This window comes from Sparus aurata, chromosome 13, assembly GCF_900880675.1.
Source record: "Sparus aurata chromosome 13, fSpaAur1.1, whole genome shotgun sequence".
NCBI classification, from domain to species: domain Eukaryota; kingdom Metazoa; phylum Chordata; class Actinopteri; order Spariformes; family Sparidae; genus Sparus; species Sparus aurata.
The window spans coordinates 29,563,290-29,578,486 of record NC_044199.1 but is presented as its reverse complement, the minus strand read 5'-3'; the positions used below and the strand labels follow the sequence as shown (position 1 = coordinate 29,578,486).

The 15,197-nt window shown below is 44.3% G+C and overlaps 1 protein-coding gene across 3 annotated transcripts in view; it reads right to left on the bottom strand.

Annotated features, from left to right (window-relative positions):
- Positions 1 to 1,831: 1,831 nt before the first annotated feature.
- The window catches only part of jade2 (jade family PHD finger 2), a 210,430-nt gene continuing 197,064 nt past the window's right edge, over positions 1,832 to 15,197 (bottom strand). For all 3 annotated transcript variants that reach the window (XM_030437345.1, XM_030437344.1, XM_030437346.1), the window contains one exon: positions 1,832 to 15,088. In XM_030437345.1, the coding sequence (XP_030293205.1) occupies positions 14,306 to 15,088 (783 nt within the window). In that variant the 3' untranslated portion in view covers positions 1,832 to 14,305. The remainder of the gene's footprint in view (positions 15,089 to 15,197) is intronic.

The window sequence follows — 15,197 nt, the reverse complement described above, 5'->3', positions numbered from 1 at the left end:
AACGATCATGATGACGAGGCTTTTGTCACGGCTCTCCTCCAGCTCTCTTTCGGGAACATCTGCATCAGCTCAGCACATTTGGACTTCGCAGATACGGCTCAATCTTCGAGTCATTCCACAGATTTTCTCTGGGAATCGAATCTGGCGTTTGAGGCTGCTCAAGGACCTTCGCATTCTTTTTGTGAGGCCGCTCCAACGTTGACTTGGCAGCACGTTTGAGTCCTGTTGGAGGAGAAATTTGTTGCCCCCCCCCCCGCTCTCAGGCCTTTGGCACTCAGAACACCTGCTCTCCTCGAGATTGGCTTGTGTTTGGATCCCTGCATTGTTCCTTTGGACCTCTGGCAAACGCTCCCTGTCCGCTTTGGCCAAGTGTGATGCTGCACCACGACGGCGCTCTGAGGTATGGATGGTGTTAGACGGTTGATAAGCTCTGCTCAGTTCCAGCAGACACAACACTTTGCGTCAGCCGAATCTTTTTGGATCTCATTTCATCAGACGTCAGAATCTCTTTGCGTCATGCTCTCGGTCTTTCACACGTCTTCTGACAGGTTCCAGGCTGCTGCCATGTGGTGACTTTATATGAAGGCCCTCGCTGACAGTTTCTGTCGTGGCAAGTTATTCTTTCATGATTGAGGAGCACTAGGGTTTTTTTTTTTTATCCGGAGCGGTGTTGAGGTTCTTGGCCGCCTTCCTGATCAACATCTCTCTTGGCAGGTTGCTCTGTTTGTTCAAAAACCAGCTGTAGGAGTCCTGATAATTACATTTGTGTTGTTCTGTCTCTAAATGCTGTGCGTGGCCCGCTGTTGACTCCCAAACCTTCTCTAGTTTTATTCTCTCCCCGTAGACCTGAGTCACGGAAAAAGTTCCTTTTGCAGTGATTTCAGTGTGGAGTCTAAACAGCCGTCAGCGGTAAATTCTTTAGCAATAATATTGATAGTTGTTTTTAGCCAAGCATGGACTGTTTCTGCCTCCTCTAATGTGAAAACCTGATGGCTTGCTTAGCTCTCTGTGATGTCACCTTGATCTTGTCTCACCCGGTCATGTGACAACCAAGATGATAATTACATTAATCAAGAAATGTCCTGCTGATAAATGGTAGAACGTGAAACATTTCTGCATTAAAATGTCTATGAATGACTAATCTTCAGTTATATATTTAGCGGAGCTGTGTACTCGCGTTACCCAAGATGTTTCCAACAATGTTCAAACGCAGAGAAATCTGTCACTGGGTTCCAGGTCATGGTGTAACTCGGTGGCCTGTCGCTGTAACTTCCAGGAGTCAGAGTGAGGAAGAAAAACTAAGCGTCCGTGAACATTTCAGCCTGAGTTACGTCTGATGGATATTCATCGTAAGTGGTGGTTGTTTAACATAATGGACAACATCCAAACTGTGTCCTTTCCACGTGCAATGCTTTATAGTAGATACAACTGAAGTAACTCAACTCAGGTGCCATTTAGCCTCTGAGATTTCTGCTTCCACCCCCAAAATACTGACGTTGAGGGAAATGTCTCAACAGTGACATTCAAAATGTCCAACTTCTTTCATCTCAAGTGCATCATAAACCTCTCAGACTGCAGAAAAGCTTAAATCCAAGTTAAATCTTACCAACTTATGCTCCTTGAAAGCTTCTATATTTCTCTGCTGAACCAAATCATTTAACAGATTTTCTTAAATTCAAATAAGGGGTTTGCTTTAATATCATTCAAAATCTATTTATGAATGTGCAGTGTTTGATAATTGAGGACAAAAAGGAGCATTTCGACCATCCTAAGTCAGAAAATCAGGGACCAGTGAGATCTCATTGTGTGTGATGAACAGAGAGGCAGAGAGTTTTGTGTACACAGAAAGCACTGCTTTATTGACTGCACTGGACTGGACTGGATTGGTCTGGACTGGATCAGGTGGGACAGGGACTCCATCAGATGAAGGTGGGAGTTGAAGGGGTGGGGTCAGAGTCGAGGGGAGAGGGAGGGGCCAGACAGGTTGGGGGTTTTGGGGTGGCAGGGATCAGAGTGGGATGCAGCCATCATTAAGGCAACACAAACAGCATGCAGATACAGTCACAGGAAACATCGTCATCATCATCATCATATTGCTTTTCAAAGTCTCGCTTAAAACATCGAAATTGTACAAAAAGGAAGAAAATAGGTTTTTCGCACTAATGAAAAATACATTTTTTGATTTTTTTTCCCTCCTACAAAGAAGATTCTAATACAAGAAAATAAATATAGCAAAAAAAGCCAAAAAATAATTTAAAATAGCTCTTCTTTTTCATATATGTTCAATAGTTCTCTTTGCTATTAACAAATGGCACAACATTCTTTGAAACAAAGAATACAGAAGGATAAACTCCTGCAACATTCATATTATTGTATTGAAGAACCGATGCAGAGTGGAGGAGAAACTGGACACGACAGCAGAGATTTGAACACCTTTTATAAGGACAAATAAGACAGGAGGAGGAGGTGGAGGAGGAGGAGGAGAGAAAGCCTTGTCCAGCTCTGCTTCTGATTGGATGATGCTGATTGGTTTTCGAATGGTGCCAAAATAGGAGCAATGCGATGCGAAACGATCCCACGATGGGATACCGATCACGATTAAAAACGCCATGAGAGAGAGAGAGCGGAGAGAAAACTGTTCAAATAACAAGCAGCTTAAATCAATGAACCTTATTTCAACAAAGAGGGGGGGACATACTAAGTGCTTCAAATAACAGATTCACATCAAAATTGGATATTCGTAAGTGCTGACGGGAGAAAATACCGAGAACTTGACTGAATTTTTTGTTTCATAGAGTTTTCTTAAACCTGAGGGAGAAAACTTTGCGGAGCGCGGGTCAGGAGGAGAGAGCGAGATCTGATGTTATTAATGAGTCAGGAAACTGCCTGCTGTGCACGGAGCAGAGACACAGAGGAAGGGGACGGAGGGAGAGTGAGTCAGAGGAGAGGAGAGATGTCGTGGAGCTGAGAGTGTGACAGAGAACTGCAAAAACAACATGAAGTCAAAGAGACGACGGCTATGAATAAGAAGGAGAGAGAGAGCGAGAGAGAGGGAGATGCTGAAGAGGACGTCAGTAGAAGTCTGTGTCGGTTCAGCGTCCACTATAAATAAGTCTCCAAAGTGAAGCTTTTTGAAACCCTTTACACGTTTGAGATGTTAGACGCAATGAACAAGCTGTATTCATGCCGATTTTCCTCTGCTCATTCAGTTCTCTGAAGGACAAACCGAGACTGTTTCGGCGAGTTTCACTTCGAGTTTGACTGAAGAGTGCTCCACGATGAATTAATGAGGCAATTAAGCTCGTCTGGGTTTGGTAGAAAAGAGAAACATGAATTGAGGCCTAAAAATATCTCCTTTCTTGACATGTTGTGATATTATTTAGGTCACTTTATAGACTGATTAGCAGACTCTCCGCTGTGGTAAAAAGGTTGTATTATGAGGCAGGACGGGCCAGGGATAGCTGGTTAGCATGCTAACTTCTCTGCTTCACACTACATGACCTCAACACTGTTGTTCCTTCAATCTCTGCTGAGGAGTTGTGAATTTGTGAGCGGACCGCCGGCTCAGTACAAATCTGTCTGATTTGTAAAAAACTACTCAGCTTGTGGAAACTGATTATTATAATTATGTTTAACATGAGGACGCGTTGCTATGAGCATTCTCATTTCATCCGCCCGCTTTGCTGCCACGGCAAAAACTTCTGAACGTCTGAAGTTGGTGGATTCTGCATCTGTTTTTTCCCAGAGACTTTCTTTCTGCAGCAGCGGAAATGTAAATGAGAAAACCAAATTCCTCTAATGGGCAACTGTAAGATGGTTTCCCTTGAATGCATGTAAGCAAACGGAATTTAGCAGCATTTCTGTTTCAGATTTGAGATTCATTAAGTTTTGTTTTTTACACGTTCAACAAGAACAACTGGAAGATGAGAATTTGGCCGCGTTAAAACGTTCACCGGGTGGTCGCGGAGAGAAGGAGGCGGCGCAACAAGTGTTTAACCAGCAGAGAAATGAGACTGTGAGGCAGTTTCGTTATTCGCTGACTGAACCAGGACACGGAGGAAGCGATTTAGCCGCTTCCTCGCTCTTGTTCAGGTATTTAAGTGTGTGACTTTATGTCTTTCAGCCAGCTTAGCGTGGACAATAACCTACTAGAAAGACAGACGGACTGTTCTCGTTCAGTGCAGATGAAGAAGAGTAGGAGGAGGACATGCGCTCAAACTATAATCCTATGCCTTCTGCAACCACACAACATACACACCTGTCTGCACACACACAGGCCGTATTACAGAGGGACTGTGCGTTCCCCCATGCATGTAATGAAAATACATTTTCCTTCCCCGCATGTACGAAAGATCGGACAGTGGAGGCAAATAAATACCTATCTGCCTAAGAGGAAGGAGATAAAACATTTTATGTGTGTGTGTGTGTGTGTGTGTGTGAAAGAGATAGTGAAGAAGAGCAGTGAGGACGAAGATGAAATAACAGAAACCAGGAGAGAGAAGTAAAGCGGCGACAGATAATGCGGTGAAATGATGAGTGGGAGCGAGAGCAGAGACAGAGTTACAGCGCAGAGGGCCTCTTAACAAACGGTCGTAACCCGCATTTTAAATTCAGATTGTGTCTAGACGTGATTTATCCAGATCACTTTTACACCTGGAAGTGTTTCCAGTGCCGGCGCTGAAATGCCTCTTCATAAAACAGACCCACCAGCGTCCTTCTCTTAGATTTACACTTTGTGTAGGGATCTCCCAGCCGAACTCAGATTCACGCTACCAAATGTTGCTTCGAACGTCAGCGGGAGACGTCGGCTTCGTCTGCGCGACTCGGTTGCAGTTACACCTCAGTTTGTCCGCAGTGATATATATATACGTCTAACCTGAACCTCCCAGGAGTGTGATGGTGAAACCAGATGTAAAGGGAGGGAGGATAAATCGCTCAGATTGCGAGGGAGCCATGTTTCCGTCCAGGTCTCAAGTTCGATTGCCAAATGTGATCTTAAAATGAATTTGACGTGAACACTGGATCTTGACTGTTCTGATTAGGAGCAGATGAAAAATATATCAGTAGTTTGGCTGGATGATTGTGACATTTGAAGAAAATAGTTTGTGTCGGTCTAGATTTTTCTCAATTTGTCTCAACGTTGGAGGCGATCCTGCATCTATTTTCTTTCCTTCAAAATGTCCGGTCCAGAGACCAAAACGTGGCTGAAACATTTGATCTTCCAGGACTTTCTGTGCCAGATGGGTGAGCGAGATAATAATGTTTGGGTCTTTTTTCATGGGCTGTTTGTTGACAGCAAGAGAAAAAAACGCTGCCGGTAAGCCTCGTTCATTATCTGCGGCGAAGGCATCAGTGAACCACGTGTAACCGCAGAGAGTGATTTGTGTTGAAGGACGCGGTCGATGATAAAACACTCGGCCATAAAACCGGATCGTCTTCCGCGCTGGTCGTGCCACTCAATGCAAATCTTTCGCCAGTTTCCGCTCTGCTTTCCTGATTCAATTTTGACAAGTCTGTAAAGGAAACACTGAGACGGAGGCCCGGCTGTAAGGACAGAGAGAAAGAGAAAGAGAGAGAGAGAGAGAGGAGAAAGCACGGAGAAGAAGAGATAGAGGAGGGGGTGAGGAGAAGGGGAGGGCCTGGTGTTGTTTATATTAGCTGCTTGTTAACTTGACTGTGCGGACAGGCTGCAAACAGAACACAGAGGAAAGAACAAGTTGTTCTCTTTCTGTCTGCTTCTCCGGCTCCGGTTCAGTAAGCCTCTCCCCCCTCTCTCTCTCTCTCTCTCTTTCTTCTCTTTCTGTCCATCTCTTTTCTTTCCTCTTCCCTCGCTCCCCCTCTCCAGGCCGGAGCAAAGCAGAGTGCAACATTTTCCCCTCCTCACATGTTCTTCCACACTGTCATTATTTGTCCTTAAAGGGTAACTTCAGTATTTTTTATTTTTTTTTAAACCTGGACCCAAATTAGACAAAACGTGGTGTCTGAATGACAAATGCGTACAAAAGGTTTTTGGAATTTGCAAAATAGATTGTCAGATTGTTACTGTAAGTGTTTAACAACATTATGGGAAGGGTCCAAACAGAGATAGACTTTTCTCCAGACTCCATTGAAAAGAAACAGCAATTTAACCTCGCAGAACACTGAAGTCGCATGTCTACCGCTGGGTTAGTTTGTTCGGGTGACTTTGGTTCGGGCGCTTTCACATCTGTCGTTTGGTTCATTCTCTCCGTAACCAGAAGAGAAAAAAAAATATACATAATTGTTTTTTGCATTTGAGTTCTGGTGTGGTTCCTGTTCACACCGACTTTTAACAAATGAACCAAGAGGAGTAAACATGAAGGTACGGACTGATAGCCAACTTGTGGATTGGGCTGTTTTGGCGATTGTCATCCTGCATCATCATCAGGACCCACGTGGGGATAACATAGCATCGAAAAAGACCTGGATTGATTTAAATGGCCGCATTTCCACTGTCGAAGCCTAATTTAAGGGCGGAAATGCAGCCAATTATTCGTTTGAGCACAAAAATGTGTTAAAAAATAAAAAGTCCCAGGTTTTAAAACGCTGGAATTACCCTTTAAAGCTACAGACATCCTTTTTATCTTCATTTAAATCATTCTATGCTTGATAAACGATTTCAAATAGAGCCACATGCCAACCAAGGAGGCTGATCACCGGACGGGAGGGGAGGAGAGAGGAGGACCTGTGGGCAGGAGGGACACAACAGGAGGTGTTTTATAGGGATTCAGGATGGAGGAGAAAGAGGGTTTTTTTTTCTTTTTTTGCTGGTGGTGGGAGGGGAGACGTGAGCACAGGGGGGGAGGAAGATGTTGGGTGGTGGAGGCAGAGTAAGGTGCGCAGATTGTACAGATGGGAGCTTCAGTTTTAAAGACATCAATCGGAGCGTCTCTCGAGGCAGATGTTTGAGTGAACCGTAGTGGGCGGAGCCAAAGTGTTTCTGGCTGAGGGATGTTGGACTGAGAGACATTTGGTGTGGGGAGCTTCTCTTTAGGCTTTCTCGATAGCTGATTTATTATCACAGTTGTTTACGCAAGATAGATGGAAAATAATCTCCAGTTTGAGCTTCTCAACCGTGAAAAGTTGCTGCTGGTTGGACATGTGTTGTTAAGACGTCTCTTTTTATGGACCAAGGAATTTAAAAAATATATATCTACAAATAAATGAATGACCTCCCCTCGTGTACGTTCGCTGGTTGGTTTGTCAGCAGGAACACACAAACACGAATAAATAGATTTCCACAGACCGCCAATAAGATGAAGGAACTTTCTTTAACACTGTAAGATGAGGCGTGATTCAACACATTTCGTTGATTTCTCAGGGAATAATGTATGAATCATGATGAAAATGAAAAAGTAAAATTGAAATCGTTGTCTTCAAAGCAACTTAAGTGGTGAAATTTTACTGAGACATGCAATCTGTACGCCTGCGACTAATGATTGTTTTCACTGTCAATTAATCAGCCAGTTATTTTCTTAAAATATCCAATAACATTAAGGAAATATACTCATTAAAGTCTCTCACAGCACATGTCCAACCAATCGTCCAAATCTCAAGATTATTTTTCTTCTTCATTGACTTTTAGACTCAGATCCTCGCGTTGGAGAAGCTGGAACCAGAGAATATTTGCCATGCAGCTCTAACAACTAATATCAAAGGAGCTGCAGAACAGTTTTCTGATGTTTGATAAAATGATTAATTGGCAGATCGTTTGAGCTCTAGTGACCTGCTGTCTATTTGTCAAAACAAGATACGTGGTCCAGGCGTAGCATTTTCTCAGGTATGATAATACCCATTTCATCTCGTTCCTCTAACTAGCTGTGCTTGCCAGTATTGATCTTGGTCTACCAATTAGTTAACAAGATCGCCCTCTGATCAAATCCCTGTGGTTCTTTGACTCCACCACTTTGGACTGCTCTTTTTTCGTCAATCGAGCTCGTTTCTGCCTCCACAGCCGCTCGGTTTGTCCGACTAAAGCTCCGATCTGTGCAGCGTGTCTGGGTTGTGGATATTGAGACCTTGAAGCCATAACTTTGCTGTAACGGAGAGGAGAGCAAAGCGCCAGTAAAAACAGAGGAAGCAGATAATGAGTCGGCTTTCTAGTTTGATACGAGCCACGGCGGCCAGCTAAAGCGTTACAAAAGAAAAAACAAAAAAACAGCTTCCAAAGGCTTTTTCAAAACACGGAAAATGAAAATGTTTCTAGTAGTAGTATTTGAACAGTATTGTACATTGTTGTATAAACTCCAGCGGTACGTAGGTAGGTGTGAGGGTCGGTTTGAAGGGCTGGCGTCGGACAGTAAAGCGAGGATTACAAAAAGGAAGCACAAAGTAGCTAGTCTGCATTTCCAAATGACTGAACCGTGACAGTCTCTGGTCAATTTGACAAATAATTCAACTTTGGCCAAGGATGCTTTTCAAGACTTAAAAATCAAAATGGGGAACCGCTGCGTTGTCGGCGATCCCGCTCACCTTTGTGACAGAGGTAACATCGGCTCTCACTTGAGCCCAGCAGGCATTTTGTGTCCTCAGACTTCTTTAAACAAAATGCTCCCTGGGAGAGAAGCTGAGGCATGACATTAAACCTAACATCTCTACAGAATCATGAGCATTTTCTAATCCTGGCGTTACCGACCTCAGCACAGCCGCAAACCACTTTTCATATTGGATGGAGGAGCAACCACAGAGGAAGAGAGACATCCTGTGTACCTGGACACCCTGATGCCCTTCCGCTTCCTCAAAACCACCTCAGCGCCCATCACGTTTTATTTTCAGAGCTGCGGAAATTAAACTTTTTCATCCAGCATATGCAACACCTTGAGATTTTTCCTTTTCAAATCAAACAGATGGTTTTGTTGCAAAGACTTGGCAGCTCCCAACCCGCCTCGCTGCAAATAAAAAAAAGCTTTAAATATGATCTTTGCTCAGCTGAGGAGGTTCTGAGGAGCCCAGCCCTGCTGGTGCAGTGATGTCTTTCCAAGGGGTTTTACAACAATGTCAGTACAGCAGACGGCAGCTGTGTGATTTACAGGAAAAGTTCCAATCGCCTGCAGCAATCAGTGCTGGACTTTAACCAGCTTTTCAGCACAAATCTAGGTGGAATGCACCGCTGTGTGTGGGTGTGTTTCCGACCTGCCATTACGTGCACGGTGCCCACCGGCTTTATTTCTGTGGCGTAGCATTCATGCCAACCGGCTCACCACTTACAAAACCGATTATGCATTATGTCTTAACTGTGCACTCTTAATGGTGAGCGTGCACGGAGGAACATAACCGGCAACATTCCACCAGAGCTGATTCCGCTGATACTGACAATGATGCAAAAAATTGTAAACGCCATTAAATATATGACAAATTAAACCCAGAGAAGAGACACATCATCTAATCAGGATCTCATCTCATCTGGATATCCGACCTGACCAGAGCTGCACAATTCAAAAGATCATCAGAGCACATTTCGGGCTGCGAGCCAACACCCACACCAGCGTACCACACAGAGGACGGTGATGCTTTTGAAGTATTCTAGTGGATATTGATAAAAAGAACCTGCAAGAGACTCCAGTCTACAGCATCTACGAAGCGGAAGGAGAGGGCATTGAAGCCACACTGTAAATATAGAATAATAACCAGTTTGTGTATGCCAAGGCTGCACAGGATCAAGGTAGAAAAAAACATTAAAAAATCCAATTTGCCTGACAAGGTTCTATGGAGTTTTTCTTGGGTGAAAATTTGAATCTTTAGAGACTCACCAAACTACCTCCACAACTTTCTGGAGAGGAAAATCAGCCAAAAATAAGTTGTTTTTTTCCCTTCCAGCGCTGTGCAGCCTCGGCATTTGCTACTACATGTTAAGGCCGTAAATGTGAGGCCTTTTCTAAAACCACTGTCTACAAAGTCAGGCTACTCTGAACATTGAATATTGAAACCGAGAGTACATGTTTCTGTCTCACCAACACATGAATGGTAACGATCACCAGGTGGAGGATTCTGGGGGGAAAGTAAAGACGTGGTGTGTTCCATTTGAACTGGGAAGTCGGACTTTTTTTTGAGATCCCGGTCTGCATTTTCACCTGGGAATTTCAACACATCGCCAACCCTGACCTCAAAATCCAAGATGGCAGACAAGAAAGCTGCACTTCTGGCATTGTGTCTCATTACATCAGTCTTACACGCAACTTCTTTTGTCCAATTTCTAACCCTGGACGCGCATCGTGTTTGTATGTTGAAAATCCGACATAATGCTTTGGTGTGGCGTTGCTCTCAGCTCCAACTTCCGAGGTAAATGGAACGCACCAACACTTCCCCGCATCCTCGCTTCAAAACACAAGTGTTGTTGCAGTTATTGTTGTTGTATGTGTTGTCATGGGGGTCGTAATAACTGTAGCAAACGTAGAAGTCCAAATTCCCTCCACCTGTCCTGCATCTGTGCTGTTTTTTTTTTTTGTTACGAATTCAGCCACAGTATTAGTGAATAATTTAACACAAAAACCTGCCTTTCGAAAGAGAGTTTGGATTTGAATCTTCTACGATGGCTACACCTGAAGCTCAAAGGAGACAGAGTCGCTGCGCTGTCACCTGTAATAATACTCTCCTGCTGTTAGGGGGCGTTTCACTCTGAGTAAGCTCGTACTTCCTGATGCAGTCAGGACCACATATACATAAAAAACTAGTCATCTTGTACATTATAACCCTGTTATACCAGCTCTGGTGTGTGTTAGAGAGTGTGTGTGTGTGTATGTGTGAGTGAGCTTTGTGGTGTGTGTTCAGTTCAGCAGCATTTGGCTTTTTCTGAATGGGGGCGGGGAGGGGGTTAACATGTGTGAGACTGTGTTTAATGACCATCGCCTGCACATTAAAGTGGCAACAGGCTGTTTTTCCTTTGTGAAGCAGATCTGGGAGAATCCAGGTTGGGTTTAACAGTTGTAGATTTGAACAGTGCCCCCTGCAGTTTAGGAGGTCGCGTAACGCCACAGAACATTTGACTGACACCAGGTTGAGATTTGAGTCATATGACCTCCTTATCTGACATTCTTCATCTTGAAAACCAGAGACGGAGCACATGTGTGTGTGTGTGTGTTTGTGTGGATTAGATGTAAGTACGCTGCCTTGATACACAGATCTGTTCTTTGGCGTGGTCACTTCAGACAGATTAGAAGCTGTCCATACAGAAAAAAAAAAAACAGAGGAAGTAGATTGGACCTGCACCTCTATTTAAGTGTCTGCTCATCAGGCCTGGTTCAAGCAGCCCATAAAAACATGTGACGATTTGCTGATTTGGGACCAGACGGGTGGGGCCGTAGCTGCAAGAAAGCTGAGAGAATAAAAACAAAGTCCTTTCTTGTGGCTGACCATCGCTGTCCCACGCATCTGGTGACTCAAACAAGTTTAAATGAGCATTAATTATTGGTTGAGACTATTGAACCCAGGGCTGATGGTCATATGGTCATACTGAGTGAAGGAACATGCTCAGTAGTAGTCGTGTAGGAGTTCAAACAGTGAAGCTTGTCAAATAAGGAAGTTCCTAGACATACACACATCACTTTTTATATATATACTGTATACGATATAAAATATGTATGTATATATATGTATCTATGTCTTACGTCGCTTTTTCCATAAATTTTTCTAACCTTTTATTCTTTTTTTAAAGATTTTTTTTAACCCCTGAGAATACCATGGACTGCTTTAAGTACAAAATACAACTCTCTGAGAGGACAACAAAAAGTCTTCTTTTTAAAAACAAATTTACAAACAACTCAATTCAAGAACTCAAGAGCGCAGGCCTCTGAAGCTGATTATTACATCGTCGTCATTCATCTAACAGGAGAAGAGGCGCAGCAGAGCCGTCAGATACCGGAGTTTGCCCACGTCAGACCTACGTGGCAGCCATGTTGGTGCTGTAAGTCTGCTCAAACGCTTAGCTGAAGAAAACAGTGTAGGGCTTCTCATGACGCCGATATCATAAATTGCATAGATACACATGGGTGATATATATATATAAGTATGACTAACTCGCTTCTCTTGATGCCTGTCGTCTAAAAACTGCAAAGACAAGAGGCAAATTTAAGGGAAAAAAGGGTTTGAGGAACTTTACAGCTCTGTGATTGTAATGTCAGGTCATGTGATGACATCTGAGCCAGCCAAGACTGTGGGAGTTGTGGTGGAAAGGTACAAAAGCCAGTAAGTGGGCTAGGGGGGTGACAATTGTTGAAATTGAATTGTAATTTGATTTGAATACAGTTTTTACAGAACTGACAGCTGTGCTATTATTACTATTGTATTTGGATTAGCGCCCTGACAATAATCATTTAACAATCATTTAAATTTTAAAGTTCTTTAAAAAGATAGAACTATTCTACAACAACAGCTTGAATTTATCTTGGATGTTTTTCGCAGGTTAGGGTTTCTGGAGTGTTTTTTTCGGATGTGTGCAAGGTGGCAGGGGTGGAAAGAGAAAGAAAAAATTGGGAGAATCGCAAATACCACCTTTGGTTTTGATTGGTGAAACTAAAAGCTCATTTTGAATCGATTTTGCAATTTGGGAATGAAATGATGACACTTCCAGTTGAGATTATCTTGTCTCGCTTTGTCTGGTTTCTTCTCATCAATTCATCAAATGCCAAATGAGGACAGTTTGCAGTGACGGGCAGGCTCTTGTGCGAACTTGCACATGACTGAGGCACATTTGTACGTGTGAAACGTGATTAATGAGGCATCACTGATCGATACCACTGACGTGAGTGCTGACTGAGGAAACTGACTCCTCAAAAACACAAAAATTGAAAAGTGTTTTGACACCAATCAAAAAAAACCAAAACGGTCAGCTAGCAGGCTTCTCCATGTGTATCTATTGTTGCAGCGACATGGCGATCACAGTGTAACCTGGCCAAACTCGGCTTATCTACGGCTCTGGACTGCAGCGATCTAGGAGGGGGGGCACAGAACAGTAGGCAGCTTTTTGCACTGATAGTACGGAGTGGCTCTGCTTTGCTATTTGTTGCAGATACTTTGTTGATTAATGGCAAACGCTGCATTTACATCCTTGTTTCAGGCACTAGACAATTGTTAAGGTGACAAGGAGCCCAATGCTGGCTACGCTCTGTAACCAATCCGAAGGGATTTCCTTTTGGTTTGATTGTTACAAATCGGATTGAGAAACGACTGATTAATCTACTGATTGTTTGGTTGAGTGATAAGGTCGGGGGGGTTTGAGGGGAGGTACGGGCACAGGGCAAGCGACAGAAGGCACAGAGTTTCTACGATGAATTTTTTCTCCAAAGATTCAGGCTAAAACATTAAAACAGAACTCAGAATTAGGAAGAATTTGAAAGCAGCTGACGAAAGTCAGATCGAAGATTTCAACGGCTGTGATGTGAGAAAAGGGATTTGCTTATGGTAGTTATGTGTGTCAGTATGTCTGTGTGTTTGTGTCTCTGTGTGACAATCTGAATGAACACCAGGGTTGGGGTCAGCTTAAAAGCAATTCAAAAAAAGAGAATAGTTGGAAATCTGTTGGGTATTTTTGAGTCTGATGATAAATTTGTCGGCTTGAGTCGAGATTTTTCAAACGAGTTAACATGATGAGAACTGACCTCAACCCTGAATGAGCATTATTATACACACGAGTGCTTACATTACAGCTCTTAAGACTAGCTAGTTGTGCTTTTTCAAGGCTGAATACATGTTGTCCCATGTCACCATCTGTACATATTCCGACCAGCTCTGGTGTGAAATTGTCTTTCCACTGAACATATTCAAGAAAACAAGGACTCATTGGATGCATCTCAGGCCATAAAAGACCGAGTGCGAAGCAGACCCTGAAACCAGCTTGAATTATAATAATAATAATGCCCCGAAGTGTTTGTTCCCATGTGTGGCAGACACCACAGACATGAGCCCAGAAATGGGTACTTCAACGCCCAGAAACAAAATGTATCTGAAATACGGAACAAAAAAAAAAAAAAAAAGAAAGACTAAAGGTAATGTTTGTTTTCCTATTTGTTGAATGTAACGGTCTTGTGGTATTCTAACGAGGGTCCGGTGGAGAAGCTTTACTGTAAGACAGGCAAACAGCTACATTCAAAATTCACCCCAAAAACAAAGCAGGTAAGAGCTGAAGAGATTTTCCACTGGTAAATGTGACTGGGATTTGGTTGAACAAAGCCATACAGCCATGTTTAGTATACTGGGCACAGATGGAGAAACAATTAGCCAACGGGACTCTGCTTGGATAACTGTGTGTGTGTGTGTGTGTGTGGGTGTGTGTGTTAGTTGGAGTCTCAGTGCTTTAGGACGCCAGCACGCTCCTTCTCAGCAGGTCCTCGTTCCCAGAATGCAACTGCGGCAAGCGGAGTTTGCGTCCGCCAGAGCGTGTGTCCGTATCGCTCTGCTCGCCATCAGAGAAGTACCCATCAGTCTCAGCAGCGTCCAGCAGGGATGTTTCCTTCCCTGTGAGTGGTAGGTCCACAGACTCCAGCCCTGATATGCCTCCACCTCCACTGAAGCCTCTCCCTCTAGATTTTCCCTGGCGGGACAGGCGGAGCCGTGGTGCCCCGCCACGAAGGATCACCCCTGTGTCGGGCACTGTGACCCCAGGGCTGGAGGCCGGTGGTGGAGATGATCCAACCCCGGATGCAACACCATTCCCTGTGTGGATGCTGTCCCAATGGCTGGCGTCCTCCGAGATGTGACAGGAATCCATTTTGGAGATGGGTGGCTGCGGTGGAGGGTCCCTGTGCAGATCAGAGCTCCTGGTCTGGTGGTGATGAGGGTGGTGGTGCAGAGTCCTGGAGGGGCCCCGTGACCGTTCCCCCTTCCGACCCACATGGCTGGACTTTTCCTCTGCCACACTCGCCCAGAGGCTCTTTGCAGTGGAGGCGCTGCAGGCGGCGGAGGCAGCTGCTGCAGACAGGAGCGTCTGGGGCTGGGTGGGGGTGGTCGGCTGCGAGTGTCCACGGGAACGGGGCTTGTTGCTCCCCCGCGGTTTGCGGCCCAGCTGAGGTGTTTTCCAGGTGGACTGCATGGAGTTCTCCATCATCAGGTTTAGCAGGCTCTCCTCGCCCTGCAGGAGCTGAATGAGAGGAGAGGAAAGGAAAGAGGAGATGAGAGGATGAGAATTGAAAGGGAATTGAAAGAGAAGAAAAGAGCTGAATCGGTTCATGTTTTAAGGATGCCTACAG